Here is a 27,749-nt window from a genome sequence, read left to right as displayed (position 1 = left end):
ATCATCAACTTCTTAATTAGTAAACCAATTTATTTGATTGCTAAATTTGTGTTCTTTTTGTCCTAATTGTGAAGTGATTTATTCCAGAATTTGTTGAATAATTGACATATGGGATGGAGAAAACCGGTTTTAACATAAGGATGGATGACAAATTTTAATAAATGATTCAATCGTGTAATTCCTGCTGTCAGTTGCAAAACCATGCAATCATTTGCCAAATCTCAGGTTCTGCTTTTTCTGATCACTAATGCTCACCATCATTGTTGTCCCTTTTTCCCCTATGCTTCCCATCAGCGGTGTTGTTTGTTTGTTTGTTTTTTCTTTCCTTTTGGCTTGATTGAGGTCCTTAAAACAATTTCAGTATCGCTGCTCCTTATAGTCCTAAAAATAATTTATAGACATTAAAACTTATTGACAAATAATCTTCACATGGATATGGATGGTATGGAGTTCATGGAATGGTATAGGAGAATAAAGATTTTTTTTTTTAAATGGATTTGGATGGTATGAAGCTCATGACAAAAAATGTCCAGATTAATTCAATTATATTATTGTTTATGATAAATAATTTTTTTTTCTAATCATCCCATAATACTAATGTACCTTAATTAAGATATTTTTAGTCTAAGAATTCCGATCTTCCATATGCAGTATCATATTTAACAAGAAAAAAAAAAGATATTTTAATCAATATAGAGACAATTATTCCATTTCAAATCCAATTTAGCTCTAAAAAGAAATTTAATTAAGATGTATAAATTGTTAAATTTTGGGGGAAAGCACAATATAGTAACCTGTTTTTCATGCTTTTTCAATTCAAGGATTGAAGAAAATTTAATGACAAATCTATTATTGAACTATCGCGTCGTTAACAAATCGAGGGAAAAGGGCTAACGCCATTAAGTGCACTTATGGGTATGGATACAATTGTTTGAATGAATTTTGAACAAAAATTATTATGAAATATTAATTTGCATATTCATATCTGGAGATTTATGTATGTATAGGAGCTTTGATATCTAGTGTATCCCACACATCTGTAACTAAATTAGTTTCTTCACCTCTTAGCAAAGTGACATAAAGAAATAATTTCACCTTTAATAAAATTTTGATATTCTAATTTATTGACATCATTAGCATCTGTAATTTATGAAAATGCTCTGCAATTTATGATAAACAGTAGCTTCCACCATTCTAAAATCCTTTTTATTCACATTCATATTCAATTTCTTGCATGGATCATGAAATATGTGTATGTATATTCAACTTTTTTAAGCTAAAGTTTCATCTCTAACATGATTTCCTTTCTTGATGGAGTGTACTTAGTTTATGTTTTCAGAAGAAGAATTGTACTGCTGATTCTTTAGCACATTGAAACTTGTGGCATTGAAATTAAGGCTCTTATGTAAAATTGCATTCTGCAGCTTATTGTGTTCAATTCTGGCCTGATCCTCCAAATGAGATATTGAGTTTCCTCACAGCAGATGCAGTGGTAGTGACTGTGTTAACTCAGGTTTCGAGCCTATTCGTGTGACTATAATTGAGTTTCCTCACAGAAGATGCACTCTAATTTGGTCTCTTTGGAAAAAAAAGGAACGAAGCGCTTTGGAATTCTAATCAGATTACAAGCTCTGCTTCCTCCTTCCTGAATCAGTGATGGGTTGAAAATGGAGTTCTGAACCTTGTAATCAGATAATAATGGAAAATACCCTTTTATCTCTCCCAATTTTCACTCACTACAACACGTGGATACAAATTAACTAAAATAAAATAATGAAAGAAGGGAAATGGAATTGAAAAACAGAAGAGCTTGTATTGAATTGATGAATTAGGATACTCAATTTCAACAACAAATTCTGACATCCACTCAATCAATACAGTTACCGTGCAATAAATCTTGCTTTGTTTAGGTTCTCTCTATTTAAGCCCTTCCCCACCTGCTGCAATTCCTTCAGTATCTGCCACGGCATGGTCTCCGTCATTCTCTCTAGCCAACCCCTTTCCTCCAGCTGCATTCTTCCAGAATATTTCCTCCCAATTCCTTCAGCAGCTTCCATTTGTTTTCTGTGATACACCCTTAAGGGCCTTGGGTCTGATTCCAAACCTCCCGGGCCTAAGCTGCTATCACTGCTCCTAACAGTCCTAAAATTAAATTTTAATTTCGCCTCTTATTTTTCTTGTTTGTCGTTATTTTTGACTTTGTCGATGAAATGTTAATTTGATAATGTATTAGTAGTGGTGATGAAAATATTCATAATTTTAAATAAAATAACTTTTTAATAAAATAATATTATATATTAATTTTTTATTATTAATTTAATTACATTCCATGTATACAAGTAAAAAAAAAAATGAGATTGTAATGGTTATTATATTACATTTTTATCCTTTTAAATAATGAAATGTTTAATTTAATATATTGTATTACATTACAACTTTAATTTCATTATATAAATAATTACATTCCATTACATTATGTTATACTAAATGTAATGTAGCTTAAAGTCCAAGTCTACCCATTTATCCAAAGTCCAAGAATCATGACTCAAAAGAATAAGTAGCAACCAAGTAAATGCAGTTTGCTTTGAATAAGTTAAAGAATAGTTAATTAACATGGTTGAGCAAGTTAGAGCAATTAATAGCGATGGCTAATCTTAGGAGTAGTTAAAGCAACGAAGTATTAGGTGTCGTAAGCGTGTTCATCGAGCAACATCAATTAGATTAAGAGCAACACATACAACATAAAAGCCCCCTTTCCAATCCAATTAACAATTAAAACAAACAAATATTTTCTTTTCAATTAACAAACATTCTATAGTTTATAGATCAACTCTCAATTTACTTTTTATTATCAATCGCACTTTGCATTTTCAAACAATTTAGATTTTAATTTAATTTCAATCAAGATTTCATTAACTTTCACTGCACATTTACTTTTCAAGCAAACCTTTACATTTTTAAATGTATAAATTAACTTTTTCTTATAAACAAGCAATCAATTCATTTTTTTTCAAGTATTGCCTTTACATTTTTAAAGTAATCTTTTATTTTTAACAGCATAGTGATTTATTTTCTAAATACACTCAATTTTTATATACATAATTTTTATTTCTCATTATAATGGGTTCAATTGGAAGTTAAAAAGGGGCACAATTCATCATTTCACACTGGGATCTTAGCATCTTTGCCAAGTCACAGTCCATTAATATGTATTTTTTTATTTACTTAGCAGGTCAAAAATTCATTCCACACGTAAATAATATTTTAATAATAAATTTATAAAAGATTTAGATACTATTTATTCAGCATTAATAAGATGGATTTAAGCAGTAAAAACATTTTTGTAAAATATGTAAAATGAGAGGGAAGAAAATTTTGAAAAAATTTTTATTTTTTTCTTGTTAAAAAGAGAGAAAATTGAGGAGGAGAAAATAGTCGAAGAAAATTTTTCTCTTAAGCCACTAACATTTTTCTTGTAATTTTGGTGGAAAAGTGGAGTGAAAATGATCAAAATTACCATTTTGCCTATAAAATAATTTTTTCACCATCTCCGTTTCATTCCCAAATGGAGTCACAATAATTTGATGATTATGACCGTTTATTTTTTTAAATAAAAAAAATTTTATAATTAATTTATGATTTATTAATAGAATAAAAACGATAAAGCTTTTTGTCAAATGATATGGCTCCTGTTCTTGCGTGTTCTTCTCAACTGGTCCACGTAGTAGCCAACCACAGCTCCTGCCTCCAATTTCCGCTTCTTCCATCATTTTGGATACGGCTCCAAAAAACTCATCATGCAACACCTAGGCCTGGAAGGGAAATTCTTCAATCTTTGCACTTCTAATTGCATAAGCTCTATATTAAAATGGCAAAATGTTAAATATGTTCTCTTTATTTATTTGATAAGTTTATTTATTTTATTTTTAATTTTTTATTAATTTAAAAATTTTAATTTAAACTCAATTTATCTAAAAAATTAAAATTAAAAGACTCAAATTTAAAAAATTGAAACTTTCATCAATATTATATAATTTTTTGTTTTAAGTGCACTCTCTATAGGTGGCAAATCTGGCGGCTAGGTAAATTCAATTTCATATTATTTTGATTTACTAGACATTTAATGTGTCGTTTTCTAGTGAAGATTAATGGACTAAGTTAGTTTAGATTGTAGATTAATTCATTTTATCTAAGAACAGGTTTTTAAGTTATTAGAATTAATTTACCAATTATTTTGTGTGAATATATTAATTTTTTTTATAAAATTATTCATTCAATTTATTGAATCAAAATTTAAATTGATTTTATCGAACTAAATGGATTCATTTTAGTTCGGGTCATACTAATTATCATATTAATCCTTAACTAAATTTTCAATTTTATGAAGCATTCGAGTTTAAATTATTTTAAATTTTGTGTGATAAAAAAAAGATTCAGATTGAATTGATGCATAAAATTAAAATTTATTATCTTTATTGCTCTCATTCAAAAATTATGAGTGTTTTTATATAACAAAGTTGCAATGTAATATGCAAATATTGTCTATCAAGGCCAAATAACGGGTAGTCTGGTTAGTTTTCCGGTATTTTTAAGGTGTAAAGCATGGGGATGTCTTGAGTTCGGGTCTATTCATCTACCTATTCTAAGAAATATATATTGTCTATCAAGCTTATCAATATATATTTGGGTTTAGTTGGGTGAACTTAAGTTTTGCCAAGCTTTAATGGTGGTTTTAGCAATGGAAGAGAGAGAGAGGGTGAGGCTGCCGAAACTTGTGAGAGAGAAGAGTGAATTTTTTTTTTTGTTTTAATTTTATGTATTTTAGGTGTATTTTTACTTAATTGGCTTGGTCAAAATTTGTGGGAAATAAGAAAATCCATTTATGATGTCATATTTCTGAGATAAGCATGATGTAAATAAAGTTTTATTTTCTTTTTCTTTTTCAATTATTTTTCCTTATTTCTTTAATTTAATTCCCGATTCCGAATTTTTCTTTTCGCCGATTTTATTGGACAATTAGGTCAGAAGTCAGTTCTAGGGGTGAATTGACCAAATCGCCCCTCACCGATTTAATTCGGTTTGCACATTATTCGATATTTTTTTTGGATCCCTGACCTAATTATTTGACCTGCTTAATAATTCTTTTCTGTGATTTTCTCTTTTCCACTGTGTTCGCAATAGTTCTAAAGACCGTGGCGTCACATTTTCTGGTTCGAAATTTGAGTTAAGGCTGACCTCGTAGTCACTTCTCGGAAAGGCCACCCATCGTTGTGACTCTCGGCTCATATAACTATTTATGTTCTGTTTTTCTTACTTATAGTTAATTATCTGGCAATTACTAATTATTTACGTTCAGGGTTTATCTAGGTGTCTTAGATGTGGTTCTAATCCCCTTAATTGTTTGGACCAACACCGATCATCGGAACAGTAAAATGTACTAGACTATGCAAATAGGGGTGTTACATGATGCGTTCGGGTTGGGTTTGAATTTTACATGTTAAATATCTATTATTCGAATTCGTTTATATAAATACTTATTTAAATATAAAATATATTTAAATTTGTAACAAAGTTATAAATTTGTAATAAATAAAATTGTTGTTAATGAATAGGATTATAATTTCATATCTATTTATATAAATGTAATTTTTTTATTTAATTAAATAGTTAATCTTTGAATAATAATTTTATAATTATGTTAATTAAATAGTTAATTTATACTAGTAATTTTATAATTATGTTAAGATTTTTTTGTTTATCCTATTATTCTTCCCTCCTTCCTGCACATATATAATTAAAATAAATTTTTTTATATTATAAGTTTGTAAATATTTAGAACAATTAATAAAATAAATTAGTAAAAGTTAGATTTAGTGTTTAAGGTTTTTATTAATTATTATAATAAATTAAATAATTTTTTAATGAATTAATAGGGTTAAGATTATAGAATTATTTTGTTAGAAATTATAATAAGATTTTTTTTGTATAAGTAGAATTATTATTGCATTAATATTAAAATTTTAATTTATATTTGAAATTAAAATTATTTATAAATTTAAAAATGAATATATTTTTCTAAAAATTATTAGTAACAAATTAATAAGATATTGTCATTACTAAATTATAAGCAAAGTAAATTATATTACTAAAAATTATTAACCACAATATAATATATATATATATATATATATATATATATATATATATATATATATATATATATATATATATCTTGATAAATATATTTTTATAGATATTTTTACAAATAATAAGAAGGGTTTTTTTTTTTCAAACCTAATATTCCCCTTCACATGCACACGCTAACTTAATGGAATTGACTAATTGACAAAAGACTACAAAGCTGAAGTTGAGTCAATAAAATAATGAAGAGTTGCTTTAGAAATGTAGTGCCTCCCAATTTCCTTTCACTTTTCTCTTGATCCTATCTGCATTAAAAGAAGCGATAACTCTCTTATATACATTAGAAAAGTAGTGTCTCCCAATTTCTTCTCACTTTCCTCTTGATCCTGTCTACATTAAAAGAAGCAATAACTCTCTTATATACTTTAGAAAAGTAATGCCTTCCGGTTTCCTCTCACTTTCCTCTTGATCCCATTTGCATTAAAAGAAGCAATAGCTCTCTTATATACTTTAGAAAAGTAATACCACCTAGTTTCCTCTCACTTTCCTCTTGATCCTGTTTGCATTAAAAGAAGTAATAACTCTTTTATATACTTTAGAAAAGTAGTACCTCCCAGTATTCTCTCACTTTCCTCGTGATCAAGTCTGCATTAAAAGAAGCAATAACTCTCTTATATGCTTTAGAAAAGTAGTGCCTCCCAGTTTCCTCTCACTTTCCTCTTGATCCCATTTGCATTAAAAGAAGCAATAGCTCTCTTATATACTTTAGAAAAGTAGTGTCTCCCAGTTTCCTCTCACTTTCCTCTTGATCCCATTTTCATTAAAAGAAGCAATAACTCTCTTATATACTTTAGAAAAGTAGTACCTCCCAGTTTTCTCTCACTTTAACTCTCTTCTATACTTTAGAAAAGTAGTGCCTCCCTCTTTCCTCTCACTTTCCTCTTGATGTCGTCTGCATTAAAAGAAGTAATAACTCTCTTGTATACTTTAGAAAAATAGTACCTCCCAGTTTCTTCTCAGTTTCCTCTTGATCCCGTCTGCATTAAAAGAAGCAATGACTCTCTTACATACTTTAGAAAAGTATTGCCTCTTAATTTCCTTTCATTTTTCTTTTGATCCCGTCTGCATTAAAAGAAGTAATAACTCTTTTATATACTTTAGAAAAGTAGTGCCTCCCAGTTTCCTCTCACTTTCCTCTTGATCCCATTTGCATTAAAAGAAGCAATAACTCTCTTATATTTTTTAGAAAAGTAGTGCCTCTCAATTTTCTCTCACCTTCCTCTTATCACCGTCTGCATTAAAAGAAGCAATAACTCTCTCATATACTTTAGAAAAGTAGTGCCTCCCAATTTCCTCTCACTTTCCTTTTGATCCCTTTTAAAACTTTTAATTGCATTGATAATGCAATCTTATGTAAAGATTCATCGCCTATTTGCATTCATTTTACATTCCTACTCTACTCTAAGAGTCTAACAAGAAACCAATAAATTAGAGTATAAGTTGTTTTGTAAGACTTAACAAGGAATTAAGAAATTAGAGAATGAGTGTAGATTTTTTTTAAGCTTCCAAAAACGAGCTAAAAAATTAGAAGGGATTGTATGTTCTTTTGTAAGAAACCAAGAAAGAATCAAGAAATTAGAGAGGAATATAGGTCCTTTTGTAAGACTCTACAAAGGAAACTAAAAATTAGAGCAGACATGTAAGTCTTTTTGTAAGACTAGAATATAAGTTCTTTTATAAAACTTTAAGAAGAAATAAAAAAATCATACTTACTTTCATGTAAAATATATTATTTATTTATAATCTATTTTTTATGATTTTTTTTTAAAAAAATATATATTTTTTTTTAATTTTCACTTTATTTGCATGAATATATGTAAATATATTATCCTGATGTGCCATATTGCCATTTGTTCTCCTTTCTTTTCACGTTTATGTGTACTAAATTTTTTTTAAAGCTTCTATTTGAATAAATAATTTACAAAAAAAAAATTCAATTAAAATATCCATCTTATTAGTACAAAACTTTTTGCTCTCAATATTTTTTGTTATTCATAATTTTTTATCAAATCATAAATTTTTTATTCATATTTTTATATTTGTTATTATATTTATATATAATTTTATATAATATTATTTAAAAATTCTAATAAATTATAATTTTATAACAAAAAAGTATATATCATAAATATTTTGGTGAAAACTTAAATTATATAATTTAAAAATATATTGTTATAATTATATATTATATATTATTTTTTAAATACTTATACATTTGAATAGTTAGATGATAATATAAAACTTTTTCATATAGATAAAATTTTAAAATAAATGAGCATTTATATATGATATTATGATATTTTATTATCTTTTAGTACAAAAATAAAAATTTATTTTATATCAAGTCTAAATGATTTTTATGAATAGTATTTTTAATTTTTATAAATTTATAAATTAAATTATTTTTATTGACAAAAAAATAATTTATTTGAAAATAGTACTAATAAATTAAAATTTTAAAGAAAATTTTTCGATTTTATTTAAATTTTTAATTTTATTAATTTTATCAAGATTATAAAATTAGTGTTAGTTTTGTTCTGTTTAGTTAAATTAGTCAAAATTCAAATGATATTCTAATATTTTTGTTCTTTTTTCAATAAAATTATATTTTAATTTATTATAGCTGAAAAAAAATTAAAGAATATAAAAATATTTATATAAAAATATTTTATTTTGAAATTAAAATAGTTAAAAAAATTTTTATATATAATTCCAAATTTGATTAAAACTATTTTTTTATCAATATCAATAATTGTTTTTCAAAAAATAGCTATAAATTTGTAATCAATAAAATTGTTGTTGCATTTGAATTGAATTAAAAATTTAAATTCTCGATTTGAACGTCTAGTTAAAGCTTATTCGTTCCAAATATTTTTTTAAACAAAGTTACAAATTTGTAACAAATAAAATAATTGTTAATGAATAGGATTAGAATTTCATACCTATTTCTATAAATGTAAATTTTTTATTTAATTAAATATTTAATCTTTGAATAATAATTTTATAATTATGTTAATTAAAAAGTTAATTTATACTAGTAATTTTATAATTATGTTAAGATGTTTTTGTTTATCCTATTATTCTTCCCTCCTTCCTACACATATAAAATTAAAATAAATTTTATTTTTTATATTATAAATTTGTAAATATTTAGAACAATTAATAAAATAAAATAGTAAAAGTCATATTTAGTGTTTAAGGTTTTTATTAATTTTATTATAATAAATTAAAATTTTTTTAATAAATTAATAGGGCTAAGATTATAGGATTATTATATTAAAAATTATAATAAGATTTTTATATAAGTAGAATTATTATTACATTAATATTAAAATTTTAATTTATACTTAAAATTAAAATTATTTATAAATTTAATAATAAATATATTTTACTAAAAATTATTAATAACAAATTAATATGATATTGTCATTGTTAAAATTACAAAGCAAAGTAAATTATGTTACTAAAAATTACGAACCACGATATAATATGAATTGGTAATAATTTATAAATATAAATTTACATATACATCATGATAAATATATTTTATCGGTATTTTTGTAAATAACAAAAAGAGTTTTTTTCAAACCTAATATTGCCCTTTACATGCACAGACTGACTTAATGGAATTCACTAATTGACAAAAAGACTGCAAAGCTGAAGTCAAGTCAATAAATTAAAGAAGGGTTGCTTTAGAAAAGTCGTGCCTCTATTTTCTTCCATCCTTGACTGCAATTCCTCTATTTTCTTTTCTACCAAACAAAACCGAGCTTGTCAAATATGGCTTCTACTTCATCTTTAGCCATCTCCTGTAAAACTACCTATGATGTTTTCCTTAGCTTTAGGGAATTGAAACTCATCACAATTTTACTAGTCATCTTTGTGCTGCCCTTTGCCGGAAAAATATTACAACATTCATAGACGATGTTCTTGAAAGAGGAGAAGGGATCTCGCCAGCCCTCATGAAAGCGATTGAAGAATCCAAGATTTCTGTAGTAATTTTCTCAGAAAATTATGCATCCTCTCGGTGGTGCCTAGATGAACTAGTGAAGATAATTGACTGCGAGAAAAAATTAGGGCGAAAGGTTTTACCCATTTTCTACCGTGTAAATCCTTCCGATGTTAGAAAACAGACTGGGAAATTTGGAGAAGCATTTGGGAAAGTCAAAGAAAATTCAAAGCACAGCTTAGACGTTGTGGAGAAGTGGCGCACTGCTTTGATGGAAGCAGGCAATCTATCTGGATGGGTTTCCAGCGACTCCAGGTAATTGTTTTCAGTATTGGACTTAACTGGCTGGCTGGCTGGCTGCTTGAACTGTTTAAATTGGGAACTAGACCGGGCAACTGGTTTGGTCTAATTCAATTTATTTATTTTAATTATCAATAGAAAAATAAAAATTTTCAAAATTTAAATTATTTTTAACCAGTTTTTTTTAATTAATCTAATTGCTTAAATCTTTCAAATCGGTGAAATGATTAATAGATCGATTCAATTGTCAATCTGATTTTAAAAACATTGCAACATGTAATTCTTCATAACCAGTATGACTTTGATTAATTTTTTGCAACACATCTCATTTCTACAAAAATTTTGAAGGGTGTAATAGTAATTTTACAAAAAAAAATAATTGTTGCTCTGTATATTTTGATGAGCACTGGACTGCTTACAATTTTAAAATTTTTTAGAAGTTGAGTAATTTTTAAAAATTTAGTATTTTTTACTATTTTTACCAAATTTTGATGGAGCAATGGATCAATATTTAAAATTTTTTAGTAATTTATTAGTAATTTAAAAAAAAAAACTCTAAATCCTTTGCTTTTTTATTAAAAGAATGAAATCAATAATGAAACATAAATATTTTAACTAAAAAAATCTCCAAATATCATTATCTTTTGGTATCTTCTTCTCCATTAATTATATTTTATCATTTTTATTTTTTAATAAATCTATAAATACTAACTTTTATGTTTTGAAATTTAAATTATTAGACAATATTATTAGATCTTTTATTATCTTTTTTATCAATTTGAAATTTAACTAAAATTTCAACGTACCCATAAACTAAATTAGATAGTTTTTTTTTTTAATTTTAAGCCATTTTAAGTTCAAAAATTTATAATATTAAACATATATTATATTTTTAAATTAATAACAATTTCATTTAATTTTTAACAAATCAATTTAATCTAAACAAAATTTATTATCAACTTTTTATTTATTTTATTTATATTATTTTTATAAATTATATATTTTAATTGGACACTCCATTTAATAAAAAAATTGAACCCTCCTACTTTGACACCGGCAACGATTAGGCTATCGAGAAAATCATCATATTCAAATCTAATTAATATTTTTAAAATTCGAACTCGTTCTAAACTTAATTAAAATTTATTATCAATTGCTCGAACTTATCATTAACTCGATTATTATTATTCGAAAAATACTAGCACCTATTTAATTTTATATATTTTAAATAATAAGTTGCACAAAAATTTATTTTTATAAATAAATTATATTTTAAAAATTTAGTAATTTTATAAAATATTTAAATTATATTTTATTGAAAATAAAATATAAAATCAATCTCTACTTTTTTAAGGTTTAATTTCGTTTCTACCGTCTAAATTAATCATTAACTTTTTGTAATTATATCCCCTAGTGAGAACTTAATTAACAAATGAAGGACTCCACAACTGCATATTTAATGGTGATAGAACAATATATGGTGCATAATTAATTAACTATAGATTATAGTTACTTGAGTTTAAGATCTTATGATTAAAATCTCAAATTATAGAGGACTCTGCAACTGCCACAAAAGATATACAATGGAGACATCAGGTTTATGAACCCACCTTCTCTTTCTTGTATCCAGTTAAATTATCTCTATTTTTTAATTTTATACTACAAAAGTTGTCCCATGAGAGAAAATTTAAATAATTCTTAATTAATGATGCGATTGGTTCTTTCGCGTAAGCCCCTCTGATGTTGATGGGATTCCAACTGTTTTTAGCTCTGCACCTGTATAATATAAAAACTAATTATGGAACCTTTAAACTTTCCAGCCAAGAACTTAAAATGCCAAAATGATAATAAAAAACTTCACTCAATTTCTGGAAAGGACTTGATAATTAAAACCTTAATTTCTGGGAAGGATTTGATAATAAAAACCTTACTTTAAAAATATTTGTTAATACATTATTTGCTCTACTTTTGTATTTGTATGAAATGATACATGACCTGTAGTTTTAATCTATACTCATGCATATATTAAAATTATATATCAAGTTGTTAAAATTGTATATGTTCTTTCTCTATTCTTTTATTTATTATCATGGACTTGTTACATTGTCTATTCATCTTATTGTTTTAGGCATGAATCCCAACTATGTGAAGAAGTCGCTGACAGCATTCTGGAGAAATTGTTTTCCAGATCGTATGCTGATTCTATGGGCTTAGTTGGGATTGATTCACATGTTGATAAAATTATGTCATTGTTATGTATTGAGCCAACAAACATTCGGGTAATAGGAATTTGGGGAATGGGTGGTATTGGAAAGACCACCATAGCTGAAATTCTATTTAGTCGAATATGTAATCAATTTGATTGCTTTTGCTTTCTTCGCAATGTTAGGGAAAAATCAGAAAAATATGGGCTAGTTGATTTAAGAAAAAGCTTTTTTTCGGAACTCTTGGGGATTGAAATTAGAAATATAGAAATGCTCAGTGTGGTACCCACTTTCATTAAGGATTCACTTAATAGGAAGAAAGTTCTTGCTGTTCTTGATGATGTTAATGATCCAGAGCAACTAGAAGCTTTAGCTATAAATGATGATGATTGTTTTGGGCTGGGAAGTAGAATCATTTTAGTAAGTAGAGACAAACAAGTCCTTAGCAGTGCTGAAGAAGTATATGAGGTTAAGGGAATGAATTATGGTGATGCTCGTCAGCTGTTAAGTATGAAAGCCTTCAAACAAAAGCATCCTCCGGTGGAATACATGGAGTTGTGTGAAAGGGTACAAACTTATTGTAAAGGTGTTCCATTAGCTCTCAAAGTTTTGGGTTCCTATTTGTGCAAAAAGACTCCTGAAGAATGGGAAAGTGCATTGACTAAACTGAAGAGATTTCCTGACTGCAAGATTACGAAAGTCTTAGAAATAAGTTATAATGATTTAGATGAAATGGAGAAGAAAATATTTTTATATATTGCTTGTTTCTTCAATAGAGATCACAAAAGCATGGTAGAAGATATACTTGGTTGTGATTTTCATACACATTGGGGAATAATTCGTCTAATGGATAGGTGTCTCGTAACTATTGTGGATGACATGTTAGAGATGCACGATCTGATAGCGGAAATGGGTCAAGATATTGCTCGGCGGAAGGGTATCATATTATGCAATTCTAATGACATCTGTGATATGTTGACCTCAACTAATAATAAGGTATATATATGTAAAACATTATGATATCATTTAAAAGAAATGACAAAAGTATTTCTTTGCAAAGTATTGATATATAACTTCCTCTTTCTCTGTGATATTGATTGTTAGGCAAATGAAGCAGTTGAAGGCCTACTTTTGAACATGTCTGAAATTGGAAGGCTATATTTGAATGATTCAGTCTTCTTACAGGGATCGCTCAAATTTTACTGAATTCAGATTTCAATCAAATTATCTAAAAAGTCTTCCTAAGAAGTTGAGTTTACTTCATTGGGAAAAATACCCTTTCAAGTCTTTGCCATTAAATTTTTCCATGGAAAACCTTGTCCACCTCATCATGCCATGTAGCAAAGTTGAAGAGCTCTGGAATGGATCTACGGTAAGCTTTACATATATATCTGTCTTTGTTTTCATTTTTTCCCTTTATAATTTCATCAATTAAAATTTTTATTGCTAAGCCCCTAGATTTAAACAAAAAAAAAAAAAAAAACAATTTTAGAGTTCACCAATCTAAAAATTTTAAGATATTTTAAGTAATTTTTTTCTTATCATTTTGTAAATAACTTACTGAATTTATTGAATAGAAAATCTTAGGGTTAACTATATTATAGTCATAATTGTATATTATTGAGTAAAATTTTTGTTAACAAATCCTACATACTCATACCATATGTGGTTAATATAATTTCTTTTTTTTTTTTTTCCTTTAGTAAAGGGCTGATCATATCATATGATTTAGAAGGGCTAATGATTTAATTTAATTATTAGGAAGTTTCTCTACTACAATTCTAATCTTATCCAAAACTTAGTATGTATAAGAATGTCCACGGTGTTAGATTTAGGCTTTAAAGGAAAAATATGTTTATATAAAATAATTAATTTAATTGAAAAATATAAAGGAACATATTTATCTTTGCACATAATAATAATAATAATAATAATTATTATTATTATTATTATTATTATTATTATAAAAAAATTAGATCTAACTGAGCTTTTAAACATAAAACTTTTTTTATTTAGAAAAAATTCATTTACAAATATGAAAATGTTTTCTAACATTAAATTAATGTATTGTTGCCACCTATATAGTCTAAAAAATATAATAAAAATAAATAATTTCATTACATTTTTGTAAATTGATTATTTATTTCTTGTAATTAATGTAAATATTTGTAGCTAAAAAAATATATCAGTTAAAATATAATTATGCTTTTTATTTGCTTAATTAAAATTTTAATTTTAACTAAAGATAAATTTTACTTTGAAAGTGCATATTAAAATTATGAAAAATATGAAAAATGGATAGGAATAAATGATATAGGATTTTTATGTTATTATGAATGATAAAAAAAATTATGAGCTGCCCCTCCTTGCATGCCACTGACTGTCTATATATGGGCTTTCTGACAATTTATAGTTAAAAATTATTTCGTGTATTTGTGTTATGCAGTGCTTCCCAAACTTAAAATCTCTTGATCTTACTCGCTCCAAGCATCTGAAAATAGTCCCTGATTTTTCTATGATGACAAACCTGGAAGAGATAAATTTTGATGGTTGTAAGAGTTTGATTGAGATTCCATCATCCATTCATTGCCTGAAAAGACTCCGTTCTCTTTCTCTAAATGGGTGCAAAAAGTTGAGAAGTCTTCCACATCTACGCTATTCCGGAGTGAAAGAGTGGTCTCCGTCATCTATCCAATTTCTTGACAATCTTTTAGTCTTACATATTGCCCATTGCGAAAACCTTAGAAGTCTTCCAAGAATTATATATTGCAATACTTTTATGAGACTTGATATCAGTTTCTGCCCAAATCTCATCATTGCTCCGCAGATTATGGAAAGTTCAGAAGTATTGCCCTCATCAAATAATGGTATTGTTGAGTTAGATTTGAGAGGATGTAAAATGCTCAACAGTCTCCCAAATAGCACTTGCGAATTGAAACGCGTTGAGATTCTGTGTCTCCATGGCTGTTCAAATCTTGAGAAATTGCCTCCCTTATATGGTTTACTCTCTTTACGATATCTATATCTAGATGGCACTGCACTTGTAGAAATTCCCCCTGACATTGTTTCTTTGTCATCATTAGAATTACTGTCTCTAAGTGATACTCCAATGGAAGAATTGCCGTCATCAATTGGTTGTCTCTCTTCACTTGTTAGTTTGTATTTGAAGAGATGTAAAAACCTTAAGAGTCTCCCAAACAGCATTTGTGAATTGAAATGTCTTGAGGTTCTAAATCTCAGTGGCTGTTCAAATCTGGAGAAATTGCCTCCTTTAGTTTATGCTCTTTAAAGCGGTTACTTCTAGGTGGCACTGCACTTGTAGAAATTCCCCCTGACATTGTTTCTTTGTCATCATTAAGTGATACTCCAATTGAAGAATTGCCGTCATCAATTGGTGGTCTCTCTTCACTTTTTAGTTTGTGTTTTAACGGATGTAAAAAGCTCAAGAGTCTCCCAAACAGCATTTGTCAATTGAAATGTCTTGAGAGATTATTTCTCGGTGGCTGTTCAAATCTAGAGAAATTGCCTCCTTTATATGGTTTATGCTCCTTAAAGAAGCTATCTCTAGATGGCACTGCACTTGTAGAAATTCCCCCTGACATTGTTTATTTGTCATCATTAGAATTACTGTCTCTAAGTGATACTCCAATAGAAGAATTGCCGTCATCAATTGGTTGTCTCACTTCACTTGTTAGTTTGCATTTGGAGAGATGTAAAAAGCTCAAGAGTCTCTCAAACAGCATTTGTCAATTGAAATGTCTTGAGAGACTATTTCTCAGTGGCTGTTCAAATCTAGAGAAATTGCCTCCTTTATATGGTTTATGCTCTTTAAAGGAGTTACTTCTAGATGGCACTGCACTTGTAGAAATTCCCCCTGACATTGTTTCTTTGTCATCATTAAGTGATACTCCAATAGAAGAATTGCCGTCATCAATTGGTTGTCTCTCTTCACTTTTTAGTTTGTGTTTTAACGGATGTAAAAAGCTCAAGAGTCTCCCAAACAGCATTTGTCAATTGAAATGTCTTGAGAGACTATTTCTCGGTGGCTGTTCAAATCTAGAGAAATTGCCTCCTTTATATGGTTTATGCTCCTTAAAGAAGCTATTTCTAGATGGCACTGCACTTGTAGAAATTCTCCCTGACATTGTTTCTTTGTCATTATTAGAAGTACTGTCTCTAAGTGATACTCCAATAGAAGAATTGCCGTCATCAATTGGTTGTCTCTCTTCACTTTTTAGTTTGTGTTTGAACGGATGTAAAAAGTTTAAGAGTCTCCCAAACAGCATTTGTCAATTGAAATGTCTTGAGAGACTATTTCTCAGTGGGTGTTCAAATCTAGAGAAAGTGCCTCCTTTATATGGTTCATGCTTCTTAAAGGAGCTATATCTAGATGGCACTGCACTTGTAGAAATTCCTCCTGACGTTGTTTCTTTGTCATCATTAAAAGAGTTGTCTCTAAGTTTTACTCCAATAGAAGAATTGCCGCCATCAATTGGTTGTCTCTCTTCTGTTGTTCGGTTGAATTTGAGGGGATGTAAAAAGCTCAAGAGTCTCCCAAACAGCATTTGTCAATTGAAATGTCTTGAGAGACTATTTCTCAGTGGCTGTTCAAATCTGGAGAAATTGCCTCCTTTATATGGTTTATGCTCTTTAAAAGGGCCATATATAGATGGCACTGCACTTGTAGAAATTCCCTCTGACACTCCCTCTTTGTCATCATTAAGACGACTGAGTTTAAAGAACTGCAACAGACTCCAAAAGTCAGTATCAACTTCATATATTGCACCAATAAAATATCGTGAAGAATGCGGGGAATATGGTTATGAATTGAATTTTTGTAATTGCCTAAATTTGGACCAAAATGCACGTGGCACCATTATGGCAGATGCTCTCAGGACAATTAAAGAATTAGCCATTGCTAGATGTGTTGGAGCATTTTATCCTTATTTTTATGTTGGTTTACCCGGAGGCAAAATTCCTGAGTGGTTGAGCTGTGAAGGCCCGGGAAATTCAATAGCAACTTTGTTCCCTCCTGGTTGCTTCAATAATATGTTCTTGGGTTTTGTTTTTTGTGCTATTATAGAATTCAAGGATCCTGGTTTTCGTGTGCGTGATTTACACTTAATATGTCAAAGCAGTTTCAAAAACAGTAATGGCTACAGAGAGGCCAGTTTTGCAAGTGAATATTTCTGTTTGGAAAATACCATAGAATCAGATCATGTGTTCTTTTGGTACGACGGCCGTGACATTTCCTATTTAGATTGGCTCAAACAAAATTGTGACATGGAGAATGAGGCATCATTCTACGTCTGCCCCGACGTTATGGACACCGACTATATGACAAAGTGGGAAGTGAAAAGGTTTGGATTCCACTTGTTATGTGACAAAGTTGAGCTAAACAAATGCAATCCTTACATATGCAGAGAAGCCAATTTTCTGGAGCAATTCAAAGAAACAACAAATGCCAACAATAAGAGAAGCAGGGAAGACTTCTACTCCAGTAATATCAATGGCAACCGGGAGGTGGAAACACACCCTAAAAGATTAAGGCAAAATTTCTTTATGGAAGATTACTTTTCAAATGCTCAGGATGGGATTAACTATGACGCTACTATGGTTCCTTCAAGTTCTTCATGTGAATTTGCTCCCAAATTCTACAAATTTCTTTGAAATCCGTCCCTACTAATTGTGGAGAACTAAGGCTTGCGGCTCTCTTTTCCTGTAAGTCACCTCCATTTTTATATTTTTATATCTTTTGATATTTTGATATATGACAATGTTTTGGCATTCAAACTCTTACATATCTAATCTAATTAAAATGCTATTAATGATGATTTGAAATTTGAATGAGATTCTTCGGTTTAAATCGAAAAATTAAACCAAATTGATTTTATTCTGATATACCACCAGCAAGCTGCGTCGACGTCTTCCAAATCTGGGCATCGACTATCTGATCTGTCGAGTCTCATTTGCTTTGGGCATCAACTTTCTGATCTGCGAGTCTCATGAGCCCATCTCGCGACTTCAGTGGCGTCTTGCAGACTCACTCTACGCCAACCTCGGCCTTCTCCATCTCGACAGTACGTTTCTGACACCAACCCTTCTCTATCTCTTGTGATTTTGTTATTTTTGGATGATATTGGTAATTTATTTTGACTGTAGTATTGGATTTGCTTTGAAATCTAAAGATTTATGTTTGATTTGTTTGTGACCTGTAATATTGGTGTTTTGGTTATTGAGATTTGAAGAACTAATGGATTGAAATAAATCAAACCAATTATTTTGGTTTAATTCAATTCATTTAGTTTTTTACTTTGGTTCGATTTTATTTTTCAAAAGAAAGTACTTCAGAATTTTGGTTTGTCCGGTTCCTTTTTCTTTCAGAGAATAATTTCAATTCAATTAATTTTCTTGGTCTGTAAAGTAGTTTTGTAAAATGTGAATTTCTTTCTTATTCTGTCTTTAATTATATTATTTAGATTTCTAAAATTATGATTACATGTCCCTTTGGTGGAATTACGAACACATAGTGATTTTATGAGTAGAAGTATTTTGCATGTCACATAAAGTGGTAAAGATGCATATATTAATTCTTCCTCAGAGACAATGGGAACTATGTTTCTCCGTTTATTCCACACTTGCAATGAAAACTCATTTGCTGCTTTATAATAGATTTTATTTGGAATTCTATATGAAGCAGTATCTTCACACTCCAGTAAAAGAAATCCCAAGATACTAATTAACAATTTCTACCGCTTGTGATTTATTTTTCCTTCTCATTTTTCTTTTCTCAAGAACTGCTTCTCTTATACAACATTTTTTTGACTCCGGGCTTCCATTTCTCTTCTCCACTCAGCGATTCAGAAGCGCTATGGTTTTTGTAGCCTCCAATTTCTCCCTCTCTTGCACAAACTTAATTAGCGACTATAAGTCTTCCATTTTAGGTGAGTTGCTTTTATGATCTAATGCTGCATAATCTATTACTAATTTGTAAAATTTGCTTCTCAAAAGAAGTTTGAATCGCTAGTTGTAGAAACTTAGGCATTTGAATCTTGCTTCTATTATTTAAAATCTGCATAATATGTTATGCTGAACATTTGCTATGTTGTATATGATTGAACCCATATGTCAACGTTACCTTCTTCTGTTGGTGCACCCTCTCCTTTTTGTTTGACTTTTCTTTTTTTTGTTCCTTCACCTCTTTGAGAGAAAATTGCATGATCTCTTTCCAGGTAATTTGTCTACAATTATAATTTTTTTAAAATTTGTAGCTGGCACCAATAACACCTCAATTATTATCCAAATGTCCGTAGTCATAATATTACGCATTTGGAAGAAAGGAGTTTTATACGTATAGTTGATTCCTTGACTCTGTTCATCCTTGCTCTTCCTATGCGTATGTAGTATTTAAATTTGCGTATGTGCCTGTGCTGTGATTTTTCTTTCTATGTTTGTCCATGTTATTGTTTATCATGTAGATCTCTTCTTACCATTAGAGAATGTTTAGTGTATGTTTATTATGCTTCACTCTCTTCTGTGGAAAATTTTTGGTGGCTGAAAATGAAAAGGAAAAATAAACTCACAAACCCATTTTGACACTTGTTAAGGTTGTTACCTCCTCTAGTAAGTTTCAACATAGTGCTTTGTGACTTTTCTCTTTGTGGTTATGCTAGTTGAGTTCGTAGGACCATGAAATTTTTCTAACACTCATTCTGAGATTAAGTTGGTAAGTGGGGAAAAAATGAATTACAAAGTAGAAGCAGCTCCTGGGTTTGTGTCACTTTAGAAACAAAAATCTAGTCCTTTGCTTTGTATGCTAGTTAAAGAAAAAACAAGTAAAAAATCTTGGTTTTGTATTTGATGTTTTTTTTTTTCTTTGATGAAGATTCCAATCCTTTTGCTAGCTATTAAATTATAAACCTTCCTTTAGGCAGCCGTTAAATGATTTTATGTAGCTCTTTCTTTCATCAAAACCAACTTTGAAGGGAGTGTGTGCCTTCTTTTAAGATCTTTGCTTTATTTAGGGTAAGGATCCACCAAAAAAGAAGGAAAAAAAAATTTCATATTGCATTTTCTTTTTACTTCCATTTGATTTTTATTGGACTCTTTGAGGACCAATCTCTTATTACTATATTTTAGTGCTCTTGGCCAAATCCATTTGAATCATACCCTCTAGTCATGATTTTTTATTTGATGCATTAATTCAGTGGGATTATGAATTACTCTGTTTATAAAGCTAAAATCATCAACTTCGTAATTAGTAAACCAATTTATTTGATTGCTAAATTTGTGTTCTATTTGTCTTAATTGTGAAGTGATTTATTCCAGAATTTGTTGAATAATTGACATATGGGATGGAGAAAACCGGTTTTAACATAAGGATGGATGACAAATTTTAATAAGTGATTCAATCGTGTAATTCCCGCTGTCAGTTGCAAAACCATGCAATCATTTGCCAAATCTCAGGTTCTGCTTTTGCTGATCACTAATGCTCACCATCATTGTTGTCCCTTTTTTCCCTATGCTTCCCATCAGCGGTGTTGTTTGTTTGTTTGTTTTTTCTTTCCTTTTGGCTTGATTGAGGTCCTTAAAACAATTTCAGTATCGCTGCTCCTTATAGTCCTAAAAATAATTTATAGACATTAAAACTTATTGAAAAATAATCTTCACATGGATATGGATGGTATGGAGTTCATGGAATGGTATAGGAGAATAAAGATTTTTTTTTAAATGGATTTGGATGGTATGGAGTTCATGACAAATGATGTCCAGATTAATTCAATTATATTATTGTTTATGATAAATAATTTTTTTTTCTAATCATCCCATAATACTAGTGTACTTAATTAAGATATTTTTAGTCTGAGAATTCCGATCATCCATATGCAGTATCATATTTAACAAGAAAAAAAAAGATATTTTAATGAATATAGAGACAATTATTCCATTTCAAATCCAATTTAGCTCTAAAAAGATATTTAATTAAGATGTATAAATTGTTAAATTTTTGGGGAAAGCACAATATAGTAACCTGTTTTTCATGCTTTTTCAATTCAAGAATTGAAGAAAATTTTATGACAAATCGATTATTGAACTATCGCGTCATTAACAAATCGAGGGAAAAGGGCTAACACCATTAAGTGCACTTATGGGCATGGATACAATTGTTTGAATGAATTTTGAACAAAAATTATTATGAAATATTAATTTGCATATTCATAACTGGAGATTTATGTATGTATAGGAGCTTTGATATCTAGTGTATCCCACACACCTGTAACTAAATTAGTTTCTTCACCTCTTAGCAAAGTGACATAAAGAAATAATTTCACCTTTAATAAAATTTTGATCTTCTAATTTATTGACATCATTAGCATCTGTAATTTATGAAAATGCTCTGCAATTTATGGTAAAGAGTAGCTTCCACCATTCTAAAATCCTTTTTATTCACATTCATATTCAATTTCTTGCATGGATCATGAAATATGTGTATGTATATTCAACTTTTTTAAGCTAAAGTTTCATCTCTAACATGATTTCCGTTCTTGATGGAGTGTACTTAGTTTATGTTTTCAGAAGAAGAATTGCACTGCTGATTCTTTAGCACATTGAAACTTGTGGCATTGAAATTAAGGCTCTTATGTGAAATTGCATTCTGCAGCTCATTGTGTTCAATTCTGGCCTGATCCTCCAAATGAGATATTGAGTTTCCTCACAGCAGATGCAGTGGTAGTGACTCTGTGTTAACTCAGGTTTCGAGCCTATTCGTGTGACTATAATTGAGTTTCCTCACAGAAGATGCACTCTAATTTGGTCTCTTTGGAAAAACAGGAATGAAGCGCTTTGGAATTCTAATCAGATTACAAGCTCTGCTTCCTCCTTCCTGAATCAGTGATTAGCTGCCCAAGTTAGTGACCATCCATCCCATTTTGACTACTCTTCGACAGTTTCTGTGGCTGATTTGTTGAAATGGCACAAGCCTGCTTCGGGATTCTTGAAATGCAATACAGATGCTTCCTCCCGTCCGCATCATAACAAAATTGAGCAGGTTGGGTTCTTTGTGATTGGAGAGGACAGCTGATTAAGGCTTGCTAATTGAGCTTCTTGGTCCACCTGATCCGAAAATCACTGAAGCTCTCTCTCTCCAAGAAGCTCTTAGCTTGATTGATGGAAGGGGCATGCATATCACCTAATTTATTAACTTATTCAACCTTGATTGAATGCTGATGCTGTTCCTTATCCTGCACTTATAGATGCCCAGTGCAAGAATTTATAAGTGAAATCTGCTGTGACTTTATTTGATGAGATGACTAAGCAGGGAATCAAGCCTCATGTTGTCACTTATAAGGCAACTCAAGAAAACTACAGTGGCAAGCAGGAAATTTTGTCCATCTTAAATGCTTGCAGGTGCGTAAAATGCAGCAATTGCTGTCGTTTTCTATAATAAGATTACTACCATGTTGTGAATGTTTAAGAATGAGAACATGCTATATTTACACTGTAATTTTGGTGCATTAGCATCTAAGGAAAATTAAACTGTCATTTTGGTGCATTTGCATCCGAGGAAAATTTATATCTGTTGCAAATTTTTATCGTATATGAAAAGTAAAACCTGCAAACTGATAATACTAGTTCCAATATGGAAGCAAGTATAAGTACTCCTGTAATTTTAATCTTGTTTTAAGTTCAGAATTAGCAGGGTTAATATTGATGTATTGTTTTTCGCTCATTGAGAGAAGTATTGCTTTACTTTTTATTTTTAGTTTCATTATTGTTCCTTAATGGTGCATGTGGCTTGTGGTCAATGCTAAATCAAGAAATATATGCATAGTGAATAATGGTGAATGGAAGGTCACTGTTCATGTTTCTAAGATTTTATGACCCTTTTGTGGCGTTTCCTTTGCTCTTTGTTCACTTCTACCTTCACAGTAAACCATCAGCATCAGAAACAAATCAAGCAGTTTACTATACTAGGATTTCTTGTCAACAATGACTAGCAGAATTGCAAATACCCTTCTAGTGGATCTCTTGTAAAGTTTCTTGTAGCACATATTTATAGGCAAAAGCATGTCAAAAATTGAGATTATCAGATTTTTGAAGCGCTAATATATTTCTTGCCTGTCACTTTTCTGCCTGCTTTGTATCATATAGCTTGTTTCAGATACGTCAGGGATATTTAAAATCGAATATGGATATGTTTTGATTTGTGTCTCTCTGGATGCTGTCGCTGAGATTCCTTTGGAGATGCTTCGATTTTATTGGAGGAGCTTTGATTATTTGATTATCAGGTGTATGGCGTGGCATACGTACTTGTAATGGCTTTCGCGGTGTAATTTTAGAGTCTGGTTCTTTGCTGATGGTACAAGCTCTCCACTCCAATCAGCATGATCTCTCTTATTTTGATTCTATTGTCACTGATTATGAATTTTCTTCTTAATTAATTCTGCTCTATTTCTTCTACTGGTAATTCAGTGAACATTGTTGTCCATTGTTTAACACATACAATTTAGGGTACAATTTAGTTTTTAGTCAAATCTCCGGGAGTGGGGGCTTAAACTGTTGTCCACTGCTTAACACATAATTTAGTTTTTAGTTTAATCTCCATAAGTGAAGTCCTGTCACTCATGATTTCTTATGATGATTTATCTTAATGCAATTTCCTTTTGTTTTTAAAACATATATATATAATTGCCTCAAAAGTGATGCAATGAACATCTCAAGTTTGTGAATTCACCTGACCTGCCCAGTTAAAGTATTTCTATTTTTTTATTTTTAGTTTCATTCGTCTATTTTGGAAGGGAAAACTTGACAATTTTTAATTATCTATTTGTGTCAGTATTCCACATTTACATATAATTCTCATTGATATGTATAGTTAATTGCATTGATAACGCAATCTCATGTAAAGATTCTATCGCCTATTTGGATTCATTTTATAATTCTAATAAATCATTTTGTAAAACTTCAAGAAGGAATTAAGAAATTGGAGTATGAATATGGGGCTTTTTATAAAACTCCAAGAAGGAACCAAGAAATTGCTTTTTCGTGATAAAGTCAGAAACAGAATGCTTTTTATTTACTTTTATTTGACTTGTATTGGACTGTTTTGAGATCAATCTTCGATTATTATATTTTAATGCTCCTGGCCAAATCCATTTAAATCATACCCTCTAGTCATGATTTTTCATTTGGTGTATCAATTCAGTGGAATTATGAATTACTCTGTTTATAAAACTAAAATATCAACTTCTTGATTAGTAACCCAATTTATTTGATTGTTAAATATGTGTTCCACTTGTCCTAATTGTGTCCTAATTGTGAAGTGATTTATTCCAGGATTTGTTAAATAATTGACATATGGGATGGAGAAAGCTGCTTTTAAAATAAGGATGGAGGACAAATTTTAATAAATGATTCAGTTGTGTAATTCCTGCTGTCATCCGCAAAATCATGCAATGATCTCTTGCAGATCACTAATGCTCACCACCGTTGTTGTCCTTTTTCTCCCCTATACTTCCTTTCAATGGTGTTGTTTGTTTGTTTCTTTTTTTTTTTTTTCTTTGCTTCTGGCTCGGATTGAGTTGGTTAAAACAATTTCAATATGATATTAGGAACAATTGAACCTTAAACTGATGGGTTGAAAATGGAGTTCTGAACCTTGTAATCAGATAATAATGGAAAATACCCTTTTATCTCTCCCAATTTTCACTCACTACAACACGTGGATACAAATTAACTAAAATAAAATAATGAAAGAAGGGAAATGGAATTGAAAAACAGAAGAGCTTGTATTGAATTGATGAATTAGGATACTCAATTTCAACAACAAATTCTGACATCCACTCAATCAATACAGTTCCCGTGCAATAAATCTTGCTTTGATTAGGTTCTCTCTATTTAAGCTCTTCCCCACCTGCTGCAATTCCTTCAGTATCTGCCACGGCATGGTCTCCGTAATTCTCTCTAGCCAACCCCTTTCCTCCAGCTGCATTCTTCCAGAATATTTCCTCCCAATTCCTTCAGCAGCTTCCATTTGTTTTCTGTGATACACCCTTAAGGGCCTTGGGTCTGATTCCAAACCTCCCGGGCCTAAGCTGCTATCACTGCTCCTAACAGTCCTAAAAATAAATTTTAATATCGCCTCTTATTTTTCTTGTTTGTCCTTATTTTTGACTTTGTCGATGAAATGCTAATTTGATAATGTATTGGTAGTGGTGATGAAAATATTCATAATTTTAAATAAAATAACGTTTTAATAAAATAATATTATATATTAAATTTTTATTATTAATTTAATTACATTCCATGTATATAAGTAAAAAAAAAAAAAAAGATTGTAATGGTTATTATATTACATTTTTATCCTTTTAAATAATGTAATGTTTAATTTAATATATTGTATTACATTACAACTTTAATTTCATTATATAAATGATTACATTCCATTACATTATGTTATACTAAATGTAACTTAAAGTCTAAGTCTACCCATTTATCCAAAGTCCAAGATTCATGACTTAAAAGAATAAGTAGCAACCAAGTAAATGCAGTTTGCTTTGAATAAGTTAAAGAATAGTTAATTAACATGGTTGAGCAAGTTAGAGCAATTAATAGCGATGGCTAATCTTAGGAGTAGTTAAAGTAATGAAGTATTGGGTGTCGTAAGCGTGTTCATCGAGCAACATCAATTAGATTAAGAGCAACATATACAACATAAAAGCTCCCTTTCCAATCCAATTAACAATTAAAACAAACAAAAACATTCTATAGTTTATAGATCAACTCTCAATTTACTTTTTATTATCAATCGCACTTTGCATTTTCAAACAATTTAGATTTTAATTTAATTTCAATCAAGATTTCATTAACTTTCACTGCACATTTACTTTTCAAGCAAACCTTTACATTTTTAAATGTACAAATTAACTTTTTCTTATAAACAAGCAATCAATTCATTTTTTTCAAGTATTGCCTTTACATTTTTAAAGTAATCTTTTATTTTTAATAGCATAGTGATTTATTTTCTAAATACACTCAATGTTTATATACATAATTTTTATTTCTCATTATAATGGGTTCAATTGGAAGTTAAAAAGGGGCACAATTCATCATTTCACACTGGGATCTTAGCATCTTTGCCAAGTCACAGTCCATTAATATGTATTTTTTTTATTTACTTAGCAGGTCAAAAATTCATTCCACACGTAAATAATATTTTAATAATAAATTTATAAAAGATTTAGATACTATTTATTCAGCATTAATAAGATGGATTTAAGCAGTAAAAATATTTTTGTAAAATATATAAAATGGGAGGGAAGAATTTTGAAAAAAATTTTATTTTTTTCTTGTTAAAAAGAGAAAAAATGGAGGAGGAGAAAATAGTCGAAGAAAAATTTTCTCTTAAGCCACTAACATTTTTCTTGTAATTTTGGTGGAAAAGTGGAGTGAAAATGATCAAAATTACCATTTTGCCAATAAAATAATTTTTTCACCATCTCCGTTTCATTCCCAAATGGAGTCACAATAATTTGATGATTATGACCGTTTATTTTTTTAAATAAAAAAAAAATTTATAATTAATTTATGATTTATTAATAGAATAAAAACGATAAAGCTTTTTGTCAAATGATATGGCTCCTGTTCTTGCGTGTTCTTCTCAACTGGTCCACGTAGTAGCCAACCACAGCTCCTGCCTCCAATTTCCGCTTCTTCCATCATTTTGGATACGGCTCCAAAAAACTATCATGCAACGCGAAGGGCTGGAAGGGAAATTCTTCAATCTTGCACTTCTAATTGCATAAGCTCTATATTAAAATGGCAAAATGTTAAATATGGTCTCTTTATTTATTTGATAAGTTTATTTATTTTATTTTTAATTTTTTATTAATTTAAAAATTTTAATTTAAACTTAATTTATCTCAAAAATTAAAATTAAAAGACTCAAATTTAAAAAATTGAAACTTTCATCAATATTATATAATTTTTTGTTTTAAGTGCACTCTCTATAGGTGGCAAATCTGGCGGTTAGGTAAATTCAATTTCATATTATTTTGATTTACTAGACATTTAATGTGTCGTTTTCTAGTGAAGAT

At 29.3% G+C, this 27,749-nt stretch overlaps 2 protein-coding genes across 2 annotated transcripts in view; both read left to right on the top strand.

The window, feature by feature from the left end:
* Nucleotides 1–25,436, top strand: part of LOC110662915 (disease resistance protein TAO1) — a 53,971-nt gene extending 28,535 nt beyond the window's left edge. The window contains exons 4-6 of the transcript XR_009142088.1: nucleotides 18,565–18,734; nucleotides 22,316–23,942; nucleotides 24,991–25,436. The gene's annotated coding sequence lies outside the window, so the exon portion shown is untranslated. The remainder of the gene's footprint in view (nucleotides 1–18,564; nucleotides 18,735–22,315; nucleotides 23,943–24,990) is intronic.
* On the top strand, nucleotides 10,056–13,860 carry LOC131171166 (disease resistance protein RPV1-like). The gene is made up of 3 exons (XM_058130636.1): nucleotides 10,056–10,465; nucleotides 12,579–13,650; nucleotides 13,759–13,860. Exons 1-3 carry the CDS (start codon nucleotides 10,164–10,166, stop codon nucleotides 13,858–13,860), a joined length of 1,476 nt encoding a protein of 491 aa, XP_057986619.1. The 5' UTR covers nucleotides 10,056–10,163.
* Nucleotides 25,437–27,749: the final 2,313 nt, after the last annotated feature.

Source organism: Hevea brasiliensis, chromosome 12 (assembly GCF_030052815.1).
Source record: "Hevea brasiliensis isolate MT/VB/25A 57/8 chromosome 12, ASM3005281v1, whole genome shotgun sequence".
Classification (NCBI taxonomy): Eukaryota; Viridiplantae; Streptophyta; class Magnoliopsida; order Malpighiales; family Euphorbiaceae; genus Hevea; species Hevea brasiliensis.
The sequence above is the reverse complement of the archived record's forward strand: the minus strand, read 5'-3'. Positions and strand labels throughout refer to the sequence as shown.

Bases quoted from the DNA above. Each gene is read 5' to 3' on its own strand.
- LOC131171166 (XM_058130636.1), top strand. From the start codon at position 10,164: ATGAAAGCGATTGAAGAATCCAAGATTTCTGTAGTAATTTTCTCAGAA. The intron at 10,466-12,578 runs GTAATTGTTTTC...TTATTGTTTTAG, and splicing joins TGGGTTTCCAGCGACTCCAG to GCATGAATCCCAACTATGTG. The intron at 13,651-13,758 runs GTATATATATGT...ATTGATTGTTAG, and splicing joins TGACCTCAACTAATAATAAG to GCAAATGAAGCAGTTGAAGG.